Consider the following 20,370-nt stretch of genomic DNA (forward strand, 5'->3'; position numbering starts at 1 on the left):
GACGCCAACCTTCTAAGGAAGTACAGTCGACTCTGTGCCTTCCTGCACAAGGCATCTGTGTTGGCAGTCCGGTCTAGCTTCTCGTCTAACTGTACTCCCAGATACTTGTAGGTCTTAACCTGCTCCACACATTCTCCATTAATGATCACTGGCTCCATATGAGGCCTAGATCTCCTAAAGTCCACCACCATCTCCTTGGTCTTGGTGATATTGAGACGCAGGTAGTTTGAATTGCACCATATCACAAAGTCCTGTATCAGTTTCCTATACTCCTCCTCCTGTCCATTCCTGACACACCCCACTATGGCCGTGTCATCAGCGAACTTCTGCACATGGCAGGACTCCGAGTTATATTGGAAGTCTGATGTGTACAGGGTGAACAGTACCGGAGAGAGTACGGTTCCCTGCGCCGCTCCTGTGCTGCTGACCACCGTGTCAGACCTACAGTCTCCCAACCGCACATACTGAGGTCTATCTGTCAAGTAGTCCACTATCCAATCCACCATGTGAGAGTCTATTCCCATCTCCGTTAGTTTGTGCTTTAAGATCTTGGGCTGGATGGTGTTAAAGGCACTAGAGAAGTCAAGGAATGTAATCCTCACAGCACAACTGACCCCATCTAGGTGAGAGAGTGATTTGTGCAGCAAATACGTGATAGCATCCTCCACTCCCACCTTCTCCTTATACGCAAACTGAAGCGGATCCCGGGCGTGCCTGGTTTGTGGCCTCAGATTCTGTATTATCAGCCGCTCCATGGTCTTCATCACGTGCGACGTCAAGGCAACAGGTCTGAAGTCATTCAACTCCTTTGGTTGTGGTTTCTTCGGTACCGGGACAATACAGGATGTTTTCCACTGTCTGGGTACTCTTCTCTGATCTAGACTCATGTTGAAGATTCGCTGTAGTGGTTCTCCCAGTTCAGTCGCACAGGCCCTCAGTAATCGTGGGGAAACTCCATCCGGTCCAGCCGCCTTGCTGGTACAGATCTTCCTCAGTTGACCTTCCACCTGTGCAGCCGTAATCCTGGGCGTGGGCCAGGTCTCCTGTGTGTGGCTATTTTCCTGTGAGGGAAGTAAGCCTGGTGTGGAGTTCTGCGGTGAGGTTGTGCTGTCGAACCTATTGAAGAAGTTGTTCAGCTGGTTCGCTTTCTCCACATCTCCACTTATGTTTGCCCCCCGCTTTGCACCGCATCCGGTGATGATCTTCATCCCATCCCACACCTCCTTCATGCTTTTTTTCTGCAGCTTTTGTTCTAGCTTCCTCCTATACTGCTCCTTTGCCCCCCTTATCTGTACTCTGAGTTCCTTCTGAACTCTTTTAAGCTCCAACCGATCACCATCTTTAAAGGCCCTCTTCTTCTGGTTTAGGAGTCCTTTGATGTGACTAGTGATCCAGGGCTGCTTATTGGGATAGCAGCGAACAGTTCTAACAGGAACAACGGCATCCACACAAAAATTAATATAGTCCGTTGTGCATTCAGTGACCTCCTCAACGCCCCCACAGAGCCCCCCCTTGCAGTACATCCCAGTTAGTAGTACCGAAGCAGTCTCTCAGGGCCTGTTCAGCTTCAGGAGTCCACTTTCTAAAAGAGCGTGTGGTAGTGGGATGCCTCATCACACTTGATTTATATCTGAGCTGTAACAAAACCAGGTTGTGATCAGCTTTCCCCAGTGCAGGCAGCGGGGATGCACTATATGCATCCTGTACGTTTGCATACAGCAGGTCAATAGTCCTATTACCCCTGGTGAAACAATCCACGTACTGGGAGAAGGCAGGTAGTGTCTTGTCCAAAGTCACATGGTTGAAGTCCCCTGTAATTAACACCAGTGCCTCAGGGTGTTGTGTCTGTAGCCTAGCAACCGCGGAGCTGATGACGTCACACGCTACCGTGGGTCTAGGACTCCCAAGACCCTTTGCATCTCTGATTTTTAAAATTTTTTTACCCCATCTAGAAAATAGTCCACACCTTTGTTCCTTCTATCAAAGTGCATGTCCATACACTTCGCTACACTATATTCCATCTGCTGTTTCTTTGCCCATTCTCCCAATCTGCAGTAAGTCCTTCTGCAGACACGCAGCTTCCTCAAAACTACCTGCCTTTCCATCTGTCTTCACATCATCCACAGACTTGGCCACAAAGCCATCAACTCCTTCATCCAAATCATTGACATACAATGTAATATGAAGTGGTCCCAGCACTGACCCCTGCAGAACACCACTATTCACCAACAGCCAACCAGAAAAGGCTCCCTTTATTCCCACTCATTGCCTCCTGCCAATCAGCCACTGCTTTATCCATTGGCGCTTATCTTGTTAAGCAGCCTCACATGTAGTACCACGTTAAAAGCCTTCTTAAAATCCAAATAAACAACATTCACCGATTCTCCTTTGTTTATCCTGCCTGTTATCATCTCAAAGAATTCCAACAGATTTGTCAAGCAAGATTTCCCCTTTCGGAAACCATGCTGATTTTGGCCTCTTGTGTCATGTGCCTCCAAGTACCCCAAAACCTCATCCTTAATAACAGATTCCAACATTTTTCCAACCATTGAAGTCAGGCTAACTGCCCTATAATACCCTTTATTCTGCCTTGCTCCCATCTTAAATTGTAAAATTATTCCAGGATGTAGTGATTCTTGAAGGATCATTACTAATTGCTCCACAACCTCTCTAGCTCCTTCTTTCAGAACCCTGGGATGTAGTCCATCTCGTCCAGGTGACTTCTCAGCTTCCAAAACACCTTTTTAATAGCAACGACACTTACTTTTGCCTCCTGGCACTCTCACATTTCTGGCATACTGCTAGTGTGTTCCACAGTGAAGACTAATGCAAAATTATTATTCAGTTCATCCCCATTACTACCTCTCCAGTATCATTTTTCAGTGGTCAAATAATCTATTCTCATCTCTTACTCTTTATATATCTGAACAAAAACTTTTGGTATCCTCTTTTATATTATTGGCTAGCTTAGTTTCATAGTTCATCCTTTCTCTCTTTATTGCTCTCTCTGCTGGTTTGTACAATGCAGGTATTGTAGTGTGATTCATAATTATGCAAATAAGGAATCTTCGGGTGGGGCGCCACCTTAATGTAGCGGTTAGCTTAATACTATTACTGGGCCACTGCCTGTAAGGAGTTTGCACGTTCTCCCCATGCCTCTGCTTTCCTCCCCATTCCAAAGAATTCCAGTTTGGAGTGTGGTGGGGGTGTGGCATGCTGACACTTGTGGGCTGCCCGGATCAGCACCATCTCCACTGATTTGATCTGTCACAAAACAGCATATTCACTGTATGCTTCGATGTACACATGACAAATAAAATTAATCTTTATCTTATCATAGTAGGACACCATTCAATAACTTAATTTGCAGTACTGTGCAATAGTCTTGGACATATATAGATACCACTAGGGTGCCTAAGACTTTTGCACTGTACTATATTTGTCAACGTGAAGCGGGGATCGGGTTTGTAAACCTGACAGGAGCAAAGGAAGTTGGGAATGGTGATGGTGGAGCACCATGAGAGAGGTTGTGGGACAGGTGGGAGAGAATGAGTGCCAGGGCCCAGGTGGGAGGGGGGGTGTGGATGCAGACACACCCAGCCCTAAGACCAGGCAAAGTCATTTGATTCCAAACAATTGGTTTATTATTACAGAATGTCTCTCAGGTGCTTCTCTCTCCCTTACCCTTTTCCCAGCCATGATTCCCCTCTCCTTGCCCCCTTCCCACTCTCAGTCCACAACAGAGACCCAGATCAGAATCAGGTTTATCATCACTCACATATGTTATGAAATTTGTTTTGTGTGGCAAGAGTACAGTGCAATACATAAAATCACTACAGTACTGTGCAAAAGTGTTGGGCACCTTAGCTCTATATTTTTATATACAAAATATATATATTTAAAATATGTGATTTAAAGAGAAGTCTGAATCTGAATTTTGCCTGGGCTGACTACACACTCTGTTAACCAGCCTTGCCTGCACATGATCTTATCCCTTGCCTTATCCTGACTCGCCTCCGCTGCCTTTGCCCTTTCCTGACTGTTTTCACCCAGGAGCTGATACCCTCTGCCCTGTGTTCTCCACCACAGATCATTGTCACGGTTTGGAAGAAGGATCAGGAGAAGGCCGAGGTGCGGGAGCATGGCTACCTGACCATCCTGCAACACCAGAACCCTTCCAAGATCTTCAGGGAAGATCAAAGCACTTTCAAAGCTCAAGGTACGGCAACGATGGGGCAGCCAGCAGTACAGATGAATGAACACAGAGGCCGTGTATCTTCACACGGTTAATAGTCAGTGGTAAAAGCTCCGATCCTATGTTCCTTACTGTTCAGAATAAGGTTTAACACTGACTTGTGTGGCATGAAATTTGTTGTTTTGCGGCAGTAGTACTGTGCCAAGATGTAAAAATTATTTGAATTTCTGGCCCAATTACATCCATGTGACCAATTTTACTAAACCGTACATCTTTGGAACGTTGGAGGAAACCGGAGCACCCAGTGGAAACCCACGCATCACAGGGAGAACGTACAAACTCTTGCAGACAGTGGTGGGAATTGACCCGGGTCACTGGCACTGCAGCAGCATTATGCTATCCACTAGGCTACAGTGATGCCAATTAACTGTAAAGTACAAAAATAAATAGTCCAAAGAAAAGGAATAATGAGGTAGTGACCATGGAATAATGGACTATTCCAAACTATGGCGGAGAGGAACTGGTAGTTATTGAGTGTGGGTACCACCACCCTAATGGAAGTAATGAGAAGAGGGCGTGTTCCAGGTGATAGGTGTCCTGCTTGCAACACTGCCTCTGAAGGCATCCTCAGTGGTTGGGAAAGTTGTGTCCATGACAGAGCTGGTCGAGTCTACAACAGTGATCAAAGTTCACAGTAAATTTTATTGTCGAAGTACATATATGTCACTGTATGCAATTTTCAAAGGTTCATTTCACTATCAAAGTGTGCATGCAGAGCACAACTCTGAAACTTGTCTTCTCCAGATGGCCGTGGAATACAAAACAAATGTAAGTAGTTGAAAGGAAGGTATCAATTTGCCCCCTAGCACAAAAAGAAAAAGAAGCAAAAACTCGCAAACCCCAATAGCCCCAACTCCTCCCTTGCACAAAAACTAAAGGTCACCCAAACCCCCAGGCTGCCAATTCGCAACAAGAAAGAATGGGCGAGAACACGAAAAAGAACATAAGAGCTGAAAGAAGCCAATGTGAACTACAGTCCAATCCCTAAACCTCAGAATTTTGATAACATCTCCAAGAGCATCGAGACCCAGCAGCCCTTCTGACAGCTGCAACTCGAACCTGTGGCCTCTTCTCTGAGAAGCGTTCGCTCTGCTCTGCATTTGCCTCAATGTTTTCAATCTGCCTCGACCCTTCAATTGACAAGAAATATAGTCGATCATGGTCCATCATCTCGTCTCTGAGCTTCTCCTCGTAGTAGCTCGTCGTCGCATTTCTCTCCTGGAGTTTTCTCCAACATCAGAGTGCTAGCTCACTCGATCAAACTACAGACTGTAAGTCCCAGGCTCCAACAGCTTCAAAAAGAGAATTAAGATAAGAAGAATAAGTAGAGGATGTAGAAAAGCTGAAATAATTGAGTACTTGGAAGATCTCACCCAAGGAATCATCTTGGTGCCATCTTGACCAGAAGCATACCTGTGGGAATACTCAACAATTCTATAGAATAGTAACTCTAACAGGATCAATGAAAGACTGCCCAACGAGGGCATTCAACCAGAGTGCAGATGACAATAGACTGTGCAAATGGAAATATATTTTAAAAATTTAGCAATAAGTATGGAGAACATGAGATGAAGAGTCCTTAAAAGTGAGTCCATTGGTTGTGGGAACACTTAGGTAATGGGGTGAGGGAGTTTTTTTGTCTTTTATTCAAAGGCCTTTTCTAACGTCATCTATATGTTTACAGGTAATACTAGCATTAAGGCCACATCTCAAATAACGATGAGCCAGATTACAGGAAAGAGATAGGGTACTTACTAATGTGGTGTCATCTCATCTGCTGTTATGCTGCAGGTGCTTGGGTCCTCCATCTCTGTATAGGATTCTTCATTGCTGTTTCTATAACCATTTTTTTTTTACCAGTCTGGTTTGTTAGCCCTTAGTTGAACCCTGAACCTGGAGGACTGGCCTCTACCCTTTGACCTGTTTGGTATGGGTGACCCTACCAAGAGTCAAAGCACAAGGCCCTGACTCCAGTCAACACAGTTCTCTGGGTCATTGAGGCTCGCAAGCCTCCAAACCTCACCACAAGGTTGTGGTTCTCTTGGAGGAATATGGCTTCATGACAAGGTGTTACTAAGCTCAATATCAGCAAAGCAAAAGCTTGGGTTGTTGACTTCAGGAAGGGGTTAGTGCACAAGCTCCTGTCCACATCGATGATTCTGAGGTTGAGCAGGTGAAGAGCTTCATACCCCTCGGAGTGAACTTCACCTAGTCCAACCACGTTGGTGCCACAGCCAAGAAATCTCACCAATGCCTCTGTTTCCTCAGGAGGCTAAATAAATTTGGTATTTCCCAACCAACTCCTTTCCACATTTCAGCTCGCACCAGACCTTCCCATGTCGGCCTGGCACTTAGATCACTCAAACCTCACTCTAGGATTAGGTGGACAGGCCTCGAATCTGCCTCTCCTCCCTCTGCTCGGCCCGAATATGCCTCGACCTCACACCAGCAGGCTTCAACCTTGACTCAGCTGCACCTTTACTCACCACTCCATTGTTTACGGTGATGTTTTACCCTAAACTTTACCAGAAAAAGTGTTATTAATAAAGTATTTAGTGTATTCTTTCTTTTGTTTGTCGCCAGTAAGTAGTCGCTGGGCTTCACCAGCACCATCTTAAACCAAAAGTTTAAGATCACGAAACAAGCAAAAGTCTGTCATGACAAGCTGAAAAATGAAAGTAGTTGTGAATACTGATTGCAGAAATTTAAGAAAAGTCACAGCATTATTTTTGTAAAAGATTTGCGGTGATAAACTGTCTGCTGACCATGAAGCAGCAGAGAAATCCTTTGACCAGTTTGCCAAGATTGCCACTAATGAAAATCTAACCTGCTGAACATTTCTGATGGTTGAAGGTAAACATTATTGTCTCGTGTACACAGTTATAAAACTAATATATAAAGCTACCTCAGGGTATTTGTATATGTAATGTAAATAGATCTTATGTTTAGACTTGCGTTCCCCCCAAGCTGTCTCATTATGTAGATTCAACTATTACAAAAATCCAAAATTGGAAACAAGCATTTGGGATAAGGGATAAGGAGAGGTTGCAGGGGTATGAGGGAACAATGCTACGGGGGTGGGGGGTGATGGGATTGCTTCCCTGGGAGCTGAATAGCCCCCTGTGTTAAATGTACTTTGGGGTTCTGTGTAATGTCTTCGGCCTCTCTTTCTGCCCTCTCCACAGTGAGTACACTATTAACAGTACTACCACCTCCTACAGTCAAGTGCCAGCAGCTCAACGTGTCGGGCAAACAGCTGACTGTGGTCAAAGGTAAGAGGGCAACTCGGCCGCGGCTTGACACGGTGGTGTGGGGCGCGCTCTTACTCCATCCCCCCCCCCCACCCTCCCTTTCTTGTGTCCCTGCTGATCGCCTATTCAAGGCTAAAGGATTTAAATCCGCCGTGTTTTTAAGCAGCTGGCGGTCACAAGAACTGAGCCCGCTGCCAAGTGCTTCGTCGGTCAATCCTCCGTTCCCTGATCCGCATGCTACCCCGCAAAAAAAGCAAACCACTGGTGACTCTTCTGCCAAAAATAAGAAAAACTCGGATCGATCTCTGCTCTTAAGACCCCTGGGTTTTGACGGTGTAAATAGAGCATAAGACAGCACAGGAAGATCCCTTCAGACCATACCATTGTGCTGAACTGATTAAGCTAACGATACCTAATCAAATAATCCCTTCTCCCTGCACTTGGTCCATGTCCATTCACTTGCCTAAGAGCCTCTTGAACATCTCTGTTGTATCTAACTCCACCACCTGTCAGCCCATTCCAGGCAGCCCCCAAATTAAAACAAAAACCTACCCTGCGCATCCCCTTTAAACATTTAGCCCTGCCAGTCAATAAAATCACAGCCGACCTTTCACTTCAGTGCCGCTTTGCCGCACTAATCCCCAATCCCTTCGTTCCCTCTGTATCCAGGGACCTGTTGATCTTAGGCCGTAAGACATACAAGCAGAATTAGGCCCAGCAAGTCTGCCCCACCATTATTTTGACCAAGTCTCCAGGACCCTATTGAGTTAAGGGTTTCAAAGGTGCATCGCTCTCCTGGTGAAGAACTTGTCCTGTCTGAATGGTGGAGTTATTTTGTGGCTGTGATCACTTTGTGTAGCGACCAATTCACTTTAAAAGACTTAATTATGGAAAAGACAAGCAATCAGTCGAGCTGCTCTTTTTCCCTGCACTGGAGACCTACAAAGATATGGGTAATAGTTACACCAAAGTTTAAGGATTTAACTTGTCTTCAATTGTTTCACCCACAGTCCAGTCAGTTTCTTTGTTATGGAGTAATACACACAGAAACAGGCCATTTGGCATGCCAGCCAAGATTCCCATCTACATCTGCACTTGGACCATGTCGCTCCAAACCTTTCCTATCCGTCTACCTGTCTAATGTTAACGTACCTGCCCCAACCACTTCCTCTGGTTGCTCGGTCCATATACTGATCACCCTGTGGGTGGAAAAGTTGCCCGTCAGTTCCTTATGAAATCTCTCCCTCCCCACTATAATCTGGTGCCCTCAAGTTCTTGATTTCCCCAACCTTGGGAAATAGACTATGCATTCACCCTACCTATAGGGTGATTTTATACACCTCTAATAAGATCACCTCTCAATTCTCTTACGCTCCAAAGAAAAACGTCCCAACCTGCTCAACCTCTCCTTATGACTGAGTTGCTCAAGTTCTGGCAACATCCTCGTAAAGCTCCTGTGCACTCTTTCCAACTGAGCGACACCTTCCCATTAGCAGGGCGACCAACACTGAACACATTGCTCCCAATAGAGCCTCGCCAACACCTTGTTACCCACCTTGCCCTCACTAGGCTTGAATGCTGGCTCTCCCCTTCCAACCACTGAGTTAATCTTTGCATGTGTGCACTTACTGTCTCACGACGCTTGCTTGAATACCACGCTGACCCTGAACTGCTCCTTACCTCCACACACCTTGTGCTGTTGGCTTGTAGCTGTCCCACCTCTTTCTTTCTACCGCTTTATATTTTACCAGTCCTAACTCAGTGTCAAACTTTGCAAGGTGCTGCAGTTTCATATTGGATGCACTATTTAATGCAATAATTATTAATCAGAATGCAATATTTTAAGTGCTTTGGCTGTTGACACAGTGACGATTGTTGAAATGGCTGCTCTTTCTCCACCCTGATAGTGCTAAACACCTCCTCTCAAGAGGTGATCTCCATCCAGGATGTGCGGATCCTGCCAAACTTTAACGCCAGTTACTTGCCCATGATGCCCGACGGTTCCGTCTTGCTCGTAGACAATGTCTGGTGAGAGCTGCCTCTTAACGTCTTATCGAGCTGTATGACGGGTTCTGCAAAAGACGCGGCGCTCCCGGTCAATCTAGGGGGCTGGCTTGGCCCCTGCTGTTGCTCCTTTCAGCCCAGTACCCTGCCTCCAGTGTGCACTGAAGGGATTGGTTAACACCCGGGGCTACTGGGGATTGATTCCCCTGGTACCTTGATGGAGGAGGGAGTGTAAGGGAGAGGGAGGGTTCTTATTAAGGGGTGTGAGAGGAGGAGCATTGGTTTGCAGAATGGGCTCAGGATTGTTAGGTAGGCAGTAACGGGAAGAGTGTTTCATAGAAAGATGAGCTTTCTTTGGACCCCCACCACCCAGGACATGCCCTCTCATTACTACCATCAGGGAGGAGGTACAGGAGCCTGAAGACACACACTCAATGTTTTAGGAAGAGCTTCTTTTTCTCCGCCATCGTCTGTCTGAACTGTCCATGAACACTACCTCACTATTTTGCTCTCTTTTTGCACTATTTATTTAATTTTTATAAGTATTTCTTCACGTAATTTTGGCATATTTTAGGTATTGCACTGTACTGCTACCTCAAAACAAATTTCATCATATACAGTACTGTGTAAAAGTCTTAGGCGCACACCCACACACACACAATGTGGAGCAGAGAACGAGTTTATACATCTAGGGGGAGCAAAAGATGTTGGGAGTGGCGATGGTGGAGCACTGCAGGAGGGGCATGGAGCAGGTGGCAGAGAAGGAGTCCCATGGGCTGGTGGTGGGGGTGCAGACACACCCAGCCCTGAGACACCAGGCAAAGTCATTTGATTCCAAACAATTGGTTTATTTATCATTACAGAATATCTCTCTGGTGCTTCCTGCTCTCTTCCCTCTCCCTTTCTCTTTTCCCAACCATGATTCCCCTCCCTGCTCCCTTCCCACTCTCAGTCCACAATAGAGACCCAGATCAGAATCAGGTTTATCATCACTCACGTATGTCATGAAAATTGTTGTTTTTTGCGGCAACAGTACAGTGCAATACATAAAATTTCTACAGTACTGTGCAAAAGTCTTGGGCACTCCAGTATGTATATACTGTATGTGCCAAAGACTTTTGCGCAGTATAGTATGCCAGTGATAGTAAACCTGACTCTGAAGACAACAGAACATACAAGGAAATGTGTCAGTTTACATCAGCAACCAACACGGTCCGAGTATGTGCAGGGGCAACCTGCAAGAGTCAGCATGCTTGCTTGGCCAACACAGTAGCTCTCACCCATATCTGTCTTTGAAACTTGGAAGAAACACAGTCACCCAGAGAAAACTCGTGGTCACGGGCTCAGCGGTCCAAACCCCTCACAGACAGTGGTGGGAATTGAACTCGTCACAGGCACCATAAAGCGTTGTGCTAACCACTACGCCGTTTGTTCAAGGGTGTTACTAGCTAACGGGTGCAGGAGGATTGGTGTTTGAGAAGGGTTGTTGCTCGGCTGAGAGGAGGAGTGGTTTACAATGTGGGCCTCAGAGGGTTGTCACCTGGGGCACAGGACAGAAGAGGAGAGGTTGGAATACTGTACCCAGAGTAGTAGAGGAAGATTGGTGGGCGAAGGAATGGAGGCTGGAGTGTTACGTTGAGGGAGGCGTGGGTGGGTGGCAAGTAGTGCAACAGTTAGAGTAACGCTCTCACAACGCCAGAGATCCGGGTTCCGTTCCGTCGCCGACTCTGCACGGGATTTGTATGTTCTCCATGGGATCATGTGGGATCCCCCCGAGCACTTCAGTTTCCTCTCTCGTTACGGGTTAGGGTTACTAAGCTGCGGGCACGCTACGGTGGTGCTGCAAGTGTGGTAATGCTTACAGGCAGCCCCTCAGTCCGTGAGGGTTATTACTGCACATAACACACTTCACTGTATGTTTCAGTGTGCATGTGACAGAAAGCTAATCTTTACTTTCTGGATACCACTGGGAGTCACCAATAGAATCAGCTTTGGTCCTTAGTGTAACAGAGGTGGGCTCCCTACATTGTCCAAGCGCTGATTTGAACTTGCCTTCTTTATTATGAAATGTTTCACCGGAGAACATTATCAGAAAGTATTTGACATCAAATCACACATCATTTAAAATTCAGAAGGATTCACAGAATGTCCAAAATGGATCAAAACAGGGGATTCCAGTTTGGGAAAGACCCATCCCTGCTTATCCATGGCCCTCTGCCCCCTCTGGGTTTGCATCACATAACATTTATTCCTATTCCTCCTCGCTCTAGGGACCTAAACAGTCCTTCCAGGTGAGGCAAAGTTTCACAGTTGCCTCCTCTGGTCTCGTGCTGCATTCGGCGCTCCAGAAGTGGCCTTGTCTACGTTAGCGAGACCAAGCACTGGCTGCATAATCATCTGTAGATGACCAGTGCAAACTTGCGCCCAGCTGGCTGTGGCCATCCTGGACTTCCAGATGCAGATAATTTCAACTCCCCTTTCCATTCTCACACTGATCTGTCCATCCTCAGCTGTCTCTACCGCTAGGTTGAAATCCAGCGCAAACTGGAGGAGCAACACGTTGTGGACTGTCCACCTGGTTGGTCTAAAATGGAACAAGTATTCAGATACCACCCCCTTTAATCCCCTCTCCCCTCTACTGTTCTTCTGGCCCTTTCATGTTTGTCTTCTTTCTCTCACACACACCCCTAGTACCCCTTCACCCATCTTTGGGTATCCCACCTCCTCCTGGTTCCCTCCACCCACATCACACACAGAGAACCACCCTCCTGTTAGTTCCGACTGCCATGCATCTCTCTCCTGAAGTTCGCCAGTCTCAACTCCGTTACTTATCAGGGTTCAACACTGATAGTGTTTTATCTCCCTCCAGAAGATGTCTCCAACCCTCATACTCCCCTCCCCACACCTCACCCTGTTTTCCCTTTTACCTCTTCTCTGTCTTTCTCCCTCTCTCTCTCTCTCTCTCTCTCTCTCTCTCTCTCACACACACACTCACACTCACACACTCACACTCTCACACTCTCTCTCTCGAATGTGGGAAGGGGGAGTAGATGGGGATAAAATTAGATGGCCCAGTAGTGTAGTGGTTAGCACAGCGCTTTACAATACAGGTAACTCGAGTTCAATTCCCATCACTGCCTGTAAGGAGTTTGTACATTCTCCCTGTGACCACGTGGGTTTCCTCCAGGTGCTCTGGTTTCCTCCCACAGTCCAAAGACGTACCAGTTGGTAGGATATTTATTGGTCATTGTAAATCAATTGGGCTAGAGTTAAGCAACACACACAAAATGCTGGTGGAACACAGCAGGCCAGGCAGCATGTATAAGGAGAAGCACTATCGAATTTTCAGGCCGAGACCCTTCATCAGGACTAACTGAAAGGAAAGATAGTAAGTGATTTGAAAGTAGGAGGGGGAGAGGAAAATGTGAAATAGTAGGAGAAGACCAGATGGGGTGGGGTGAAGCTGAGAGCCAGACAGGTGATTGGCAAAAGGGACACAGAGCTAGAGAAGGAAAAGGGTCATGGGACGGGAGGCCTAGGGAGAAAGAAGGGTGGGGGAGCACCAGAGGGAGATGGAGAACAGGCAGAGTGATGGGCAGAGAGGGAAAGAAAAAAAAGGGAAGGGGGGGGAAATTATATCAGGGATGGGGTAAGAAGGGGAGGAGGAGCATTAACAGAAGTTAGAGAAGTCAATGTTCATGCCATCAGGTTGGAGGCTACCCAGCTGGTATATAAGGTGTTGTTCCTCCAACCTGAGTGTGGCTTCATCTTGACAGTAGAGGAGGCCATGGATAGACATATCAGAATGGGAATGGGACATGGAATTAAAATGTGTGGCCACTGGGAGATCCTGCTTTCTCTGGCAGACCGAGTGTAGGTGTTCAGCGAAACGGTCTCCCAGTCTGCGTCGGGTCTCACCAATATATAAAAGGCCACACCGGGAGCACCGGATGCAGTATACCACACCAGCCGACTCACAGGTGAAGTGTCACCTCACCTGGAAGGACTGTCTGGGGCCCTGAATGGTGGTGAAGGAGGAAGTGTAAGGGCAGGTGTAGCACTTGTTCCGCTTACAAGGATAAGTGCCGGGAGGGAGATCGGTGGGAAGGGATGGGGGGGATGAATGGATAAGGGAGTCGCGTAGGGAGCGATCCCTGTGGAAAGCAGAAAGAGGGGGAGGGAAAGATGAGCTTGGTAGTGGGATCCCGTTGGAGGTGGCGGAAGTTACGGGGAATTATATGTTGGGCCTGGAGGCTGGTGAGGTGGTAGGTAAGGACAAGGGGAATCCTATCCCGAGTGGGGTGGTGGGTGGATGGGGTGAGGGCAGATGTGCGGGAAATGGGAGAGATGTGTTTGAGAGCAGAGTTGATGGTGGAAGAAGGGAAGCCCCTTTGTTTAAAAGAGGAAGACATCACCTTCGTCCTGGAATGAAAAGCCTCATCCTGAGAGCAGATGCGGTGGAGACGGAGGAATTGCGAGAAGGGGATAGCATTTTTGCCAGAGACAGGGTGGGAAGAGGAATAGTCCAGGTAGCTGTGAGAGTCTGTAGGCTTATAGTAGATATCAGTAGATAGGCCATCTCCAGAGATGGAGACAGAAAGATCAAGAAAGGGGAGGGAGCTGTCAGAAATAGACCAGGTAAATTTGAGGGCAAGGTGAAAGTTGGAGGCAAAGTTAATGAAGTCAACAAGCTCAGCATGGGTGCAGGAGGCAGCACCAATGCAGTCGTCGATGTAGCGAAGGAAAAGAGGGGGACGGATACCCGTATAGGCTTGGAACATGGACTGTTCCACAAAACCAACAAAAAGGCAGGCATAACTGGGACCCATTCGGGTGCCCATGTCTACACCTTTGGTTTGGAGGAAGTGGGAGGAGCCAAAGGAGAAATTATTGAGAGTAAGAACTAATTCCGCTAGACGGAGGAGAGTGGTGGTAGAGCGGAATTGGTTAGGTCTGGAATCCAAAAAGAAGTGGAGAGCTTTGAGACCTTCTTGGTGGGGGATGGAGGTATACAGGGTCTGGACGTTTGGTGTGGTATACTGCGTCCAGTGCTCCCGGTGTGGCCCTTTATATATTGGTGAGACCTGACGTAGACTGGGAGACCATTTCGCTGAACACCTACGCTCTGTCCGCCAGAGAAAGCAGGATCTCCCAGAGGCCACACATTTTAATTCCACATCCCATTCCCATTCTGATATGTCTATCCATGGCCTCCTCTACTGTCAAGATGAAGCCACACTCAGGTTGGAGGAACAACACCTTATTTCCTGGCTGGGTAACCTCCAACCTGATAGCATGAACATTGACTTCTCTAACTTCCGTTAATGCCCCTCCTCCCCTTCTTACCCCATCCCTTATATAAAATTATTTTTTTGTTTTTTTCCCCCTCCCTTTATTTTCTTTCTTGGTCTTTCTGCCCATCACTCTGCCTGTTCTCCATCTCCCTCTGATGCTCCCCTCCCCCTTTCTAAAATCCTGCACCGCTCATCTCTCCTTTAAACTTCCCTCCTCTCACCTTAAGTGCATCCCCCTTCTGGTGCTTGACACTTTTACCCTATCTGTGCCCCTCCTGATTTATGAACTCTACCAAGTCTCCTGCGTAATGGGTTGGAGATGCGTCTCTACCAAATGAGGTGTGGGACAGTCCTTCCCTCTGCTAGCCTACAGGTCCCCCTTGGACAAGGTGTAGCACCTGTTTAGCCCCCCGATCAGGGTCACGTGAATCCATGGGAGCAGGTGGTGGATGGTGGTAAACATTGACGCCAGGCAGACAATCTCTGAAGAGTATTGATAATGGCTGGGGTCACCCGTCTGGTAAAGACATTGTCCAGAAGAAGACAATGGCAAACCACTTCTGAGGAAAAATTTGCCAAGAACAATCATGGTCATGGAAAGATAAAAGAGTGAAAACAACAGACAGAAGACCAGATCGTCACATCATATGACACGGCACATAATGGTCTCCTAAGAGCCTCTGCTATTTGTCCAATCTCTCCTTATAGCTTATACCATCTGACCCCTCCATTCCCTGCATATTCAGGCGTCTAATAGCCTCTTAAACAAAATTTATCATATCTGCTTCCTCCACCTCCCCTGCACCTGTTCCAAGCACCCATCACTCAGTTTTTAAAAAAGACGAACTTGCCACCTTGCACATTTCCCTTGAACTTTACCCCTCTCACCTTAAACCCATGCCCTCAAATGTTTGGCATTTCCACCCTGGGAGTGAAAGACTCCTGACTGTCTACCTCTGGTCAGGGTCGACCATGGATATTGCATGCTAGCTGTTGGGGAAAAACAAGTCAGGGCAGTACAATGTGGAGAGCAAGCTTCCCCTCTACGCACATCCGATGAATCTAAAAGAACGGCAGAGGCTGATACAGTTTGGCTCCAGCAGCATCACATGAGTTGCCAGTCAGAATTTAAGTCAGTGTAAGACTGTCTTGGGGACTGCAACTCCAGATTTTTCCCCTCAGGGTTTATTCCCGAATACTTTTCTATGAGTGGGTGTAGCTGCAAGGCAGCGGAGGTTCGAGATCAGAGTGTTCCTTCTCCTAGATGAGCTACCAACCACAGCTGAGGAGTCCTATCTGCTCGAAACAACTGGTTTTAAGGCACCAGGAACCCACCTGTGCCCCTTCTCCTCTCAGTGGAAATGGTTCCGTCAGCTACATGTGAAGGCCAGGAGTTGGACTTGGTTGTCAGAGGCTATTTGAGATGCACAGCACTGGGAGCATTTAGTCGGTAATAGGAGCTCGTCCCCAATACCAACCTGTCTATAACAACCTTAAGGAACCAGGTTCCTTATCCAGCCTATCTAAGCCTCTCAGAAGCAGATATAGAGAGGAATATTCACGCTTCACAAAGCCTTGACCTTATGAAGGGTCTGGTCCAAAACATCGACTGTTTATTCCCCTTTGTAGATGTTGCCTGACCTGCTGAGTTCCTTTAGCATTTTATTTTTTTTCCCATTACCATCACTTGCCCTAATACCGCCTCCAAAATTTAAAGTACTGTGCAAAAGTCTTAGGTACATATATATAGCTAGGGTGCCAAAGACTTCTGCACGGTACTGTATTTGTCAACGTGGAGCAGAGAACGAGTTTTAAACCTGGTGGGAGCAAAGAATGTTGGGAATGGCGAGGATGGAGTGCCATGGGAGGGGTGTGGGGGCGCAGGTGCAGACACACACAGCTCTGAGACACCAGGCAAGGTCATTTGATTCCAAGCAACTGGCTTATTGATCATTACAGAATGTCTCTTTGGTGCTCCTTCTCCCTGGTCCCCCCTCCTCCCAGCCCCCCACCCCCCGGTCATTCCCCCCCCCCCTCTCCCTGCCCCCTTCCCACTCTCAGTCCACAATAGAGACCCATATCAGAGTCAGGTTTATCATCACTCACAAATATCATGAAATTTGATTTTTTTTTTCACAGCAGCAGTACAGTGTAATACAGAAAATTACAGTACTATGCAGAAGTCTCGGACATCTTAGCTACAGTGTGTGTATGTATGTTTTATATATGTGTGTGTGTGTATAATACATTTGCACAGTACTGTAGGTGTTAGACGGAGTTTAGTAACACAGCTAATAAAGTTACTGAGTGTATACAAATGATGGCTGCTGGTCACGGTGTCTTGAGGTTTTGTTTTGAATCGTTCCTGCTCTTGGTTTCTCCCACCCTCAGGATCATGCTCCCTTCTTGCTGCTGCCATCAGGAAAGAGGTACAGGAGTGTTAGGTCCCACACCACCAGTTTCAGGAACAGTTACTACCCCTCAACTGTCAGACTCATGATGAACCAACATGGATAACTTCACTCATCTCAACTCTGAACTGATTCCACAACCTGTAGAATCGTTTCCAAGGACTTTAAAGCTCATGTTCTCAATGTTACTTATTTATCTGTAATAATTTTGTTTTTCCTTCAGAATTTGCACAATTTGTTGGTGTTTCTGTCCTTTTGTGTATTTTTTCATTGATTCTATTGTGTTTCTTTGTGTTTATTGTGAATCATCTCCTTAAGTTTATCCCCTCTACTGGAGCACAACCACCGACAGCAGCTTGCCAGAGTCCTCTGTCCCTGGCCAGTTTATCAACTTGTCCCCAGGTGTAGCCCATCTTCTAGGTCCTTCCTCTCCCAGGGATGAGGTCTTTGGAGTTTCTGTTGACGTTTCTGTAGCTCTGGGATTTTACGGGATGGAGTTGCTAGCTCCACGCCCAACCCTCCTCCTTTCACAGCTGGGCTTGGGATCGTCCATGACGGAGTTATTTATTGTGAATACCCGCAAGAGAATGAATCTCGTGGTAGAATATAGTGACATGTATGTAGTATGTTGATGAGTTGAACTTTGAACTGCAGCCACCAGTCGGGAGATGTGTCTGTGGCGTCGTTCTACAGGATGAGCGGCAGTTCCGGCCACCTTCCCATCAGGCTCAGTGCCTTGGAGGAGCAAGCCTTCCTCTTCCAGCTGCAGATCAACGAGCGGCCCCACGAAGACACCAAGGAGGTGAGGCGGGGTCGAGGGCTTGCTGCCCGTAGACGTGGGGGTGGGTTCCGGGCGTCACTGACTGCAACAGGTAAGACGTGATGTTTGGGGAAATCGAACTGTTCATGTGTGCAAGACGTTAGCAGGAAGGCGCACGAGTAGTCGGTAAGGAAGCGACATGTTGGCCTTCAGTTCAAAGGATTGGACTTTGCAAATGGGGATGTCCACTCAGTGGCCAAGTTATTAGATACCAGCTGTACCTAGTAAAGTGGACACTGAGCGTCTCTGCTCTTCTGCTGCTGTATCCCATCCACTTCAAAGTTACACTTGTGCATTCAGAGATGCTCTTCTGCACACCCCTGTTGTAACGCGTGGTTATTTGCGTTACTGTCACCTTTGTGTCAACCTGAACCAGTCTGGCCATTCTCCTCTGACCTCTGCTGTTAACAAGGCGTTTTTGCCCACAGAAACTCCTCTCACTGGATTTTTTTTTTGTTTTCCACACCATTCTTTGTAAACTCTTAAAGACTATTGTGTGTGAAAATCCCAGGAGATCAGCAGTTTCTGAGATACTCAAACCACCCCATCTGGCACCAACAATCATTCCACGGTCAAAGTCAATTAGATCACATTTCTTTCCTATTCTGATGTTTGCTCTGAACAACAGCTGATCCTCTTGGCCATATTGCATGCTTTTATATATTAAGTATCTGTGGAGGGAAATGGATGGTTGATGGTTTCAGGTCAAGAGTCTTAAGACCATAAGACATAGAAACAGAATTTTATTTCAATTGTATTTTATTTACTTAGACCAGAGATTCCCGACATTTTTTATGCCATGGGCTAATGCCATTAAGCAAAGGATCCTGATTTAGAGAGAGCACGGAGCAGACCTTTCTAGCCCAATGGACCATACCATCCAGCAATCCACCTGTTTAACACTAGCCTAATCACAGGACGATTTACAATGAAGAATTAACCTCCTAGCTGGTACTTATTTGGACTGTGGGAGGAAACTGGAGCTCCCAGAGGAAACCCATGTATTCATACAAACTCATGAATAACGTACAAACTCATTACAGAGGATGTCGGAATTGAACACTGAACTCCGACGCCCTGAGCTGTATTAGCATCAGGTTACTGTGGAACTCCAGTTTCCATTTGTAATGTGTGTAGCTGCCAGATCTAGACTCGATGAGACCTGGATGGTGTGTAGCTGTTAGTTCTAGAATTGATGAGGCCTGGACTGTGTGTAGCTTTGAGTTGTTAGAACTGACTGAGACCTGGACTGTGTGTAGCTGCCCATTCTAGAATTTGCTGAGACCTGGACTGTGCGTAGCTACCAGTTGTCAGTATTGACTGAGATCTAGTTATACACAGTCTTGTTCTGCGATACCAGGTTAACGTGCTTCAAGATTCAGCAATAACGTCTTCCTCTGTTTGCAAACGTGTAGGGGCTGGAAGTTCCGCTGACGGCGATTGTTTGCTGGTCACCCACTCACCAGCTTCTGACCAACAAGATCTACACACATTACAGGTGGGTGACCACTCACACTCTTTGCTGAGTGTCTGTTTGAGATGATGGGCCACATAGCCCATCTGCTTCATGCTAGCTCCCAGCTGCATTCCTGTTTCCCCTCTTCCCTCATATGTCGTGCATCCTGTTCTCTCTCGCCCGCGTCTGTCAACTCCCATTTAATCCTTATGCCGCTGAACAGTACACTGTGCAGTTTGCAGCAGACATGTCTGTGGGATGTGGGAGAGATCTGGAGCAGAGTCAGGGGAGACTTCGAGGTAAATTCTGTGGGATGTGGGAGAGATCTGGAGCAGAGTCAGGGGAGACTCCGAGGTAAATTCTACCTAGCCCTCACACCTGTATGGTCAGCACTCAGCCTCCTGTGTTCAGATTTCAACTTGATTGACTTGTCGGTCTGTCTCTCTCATGTACAGTGAAATGACTCGTTTGTGTTGACAACCTAAGGGTGTTCTGGGGCAGCCCGCAAGTGTTGCCATGCATTCTGGCACAGCATGTCCGCAATGTTCGGCAACACAGCAAAGCAAGGCCCTTTCTTTGCCATCCACACATCACCCACCCACCCACTCACTCACACAGACAGGCTCCAACAGGCCTCCTCTGACCTCCTCTCAAGCATCAGGTCCCCGATCTCCAGACGCCGACCCAGAGGCTTCAGCCTCAGGAGCTCCCAACCTCTGGCTATGTCCTTTGCACTTTGCCGACCTCTAGGTATCAGCTCACTGATCAGGGAACTTTGACCTCTGGACTCACACGGACCTCCTGCCCCAGGATTTGCCAGCCTGTGGGAGATGTTGCTGGCCCTCATGCTCCCTGCCTGTTTGGACCACCAACGTTCAC

At 47.2% G+C, this 20,370-nt stretch overlaps 1 protein-coding gene across 1 annotated transcript in view; it reads left to right on the forward strand.

The window, feature by feature from the left end:
- Positions 1-20,370, forward strand: part of trappc14 (trafficking protein particle complex subunit 14) — an 87,820-nt gene that overhangs the window by 49,887 nt on the left and 17,563 nt on the right. Inside the window, exons 3-7 of the mRNA XM_073048929.1 lie at positions 4,090-4,219; positions 7,441-7,527; positions 9,414-9,534; positions 17,870-18,017; positions 19,451-19,533. Of these exons, the coding sequence (XP_072905030.1) occupies positions 4,090-4,219; positions 7,441-7,527; positions 9,414-9,534; positions 17,870-18,017; positions 19,451-19,533 (569 nt within the window). The remainder of the gene's footprint in view (positions 1-4,089; positions 4,220-7,440; positions 7,528-9,413; positions 9,535-17,869; positions 18,018-19,450; positions 19,534-20,370) is intronic.

The sequence above is a fragment of the Hemitrygon akajei genome, chromosome 6 (assembly GCF_048418815.1).
Source record: "Hemitrygon akajei chromosome 6, sHemAka1.3, whole genome shotgun sequence".
NCBI classification, from domain to species: Eukaryota; Metazoa; Chordata; class Chondrichthyes; order Myliobatiformes; family Dasyatidae; genus Hemitrygon; species Hemitrygon akajei.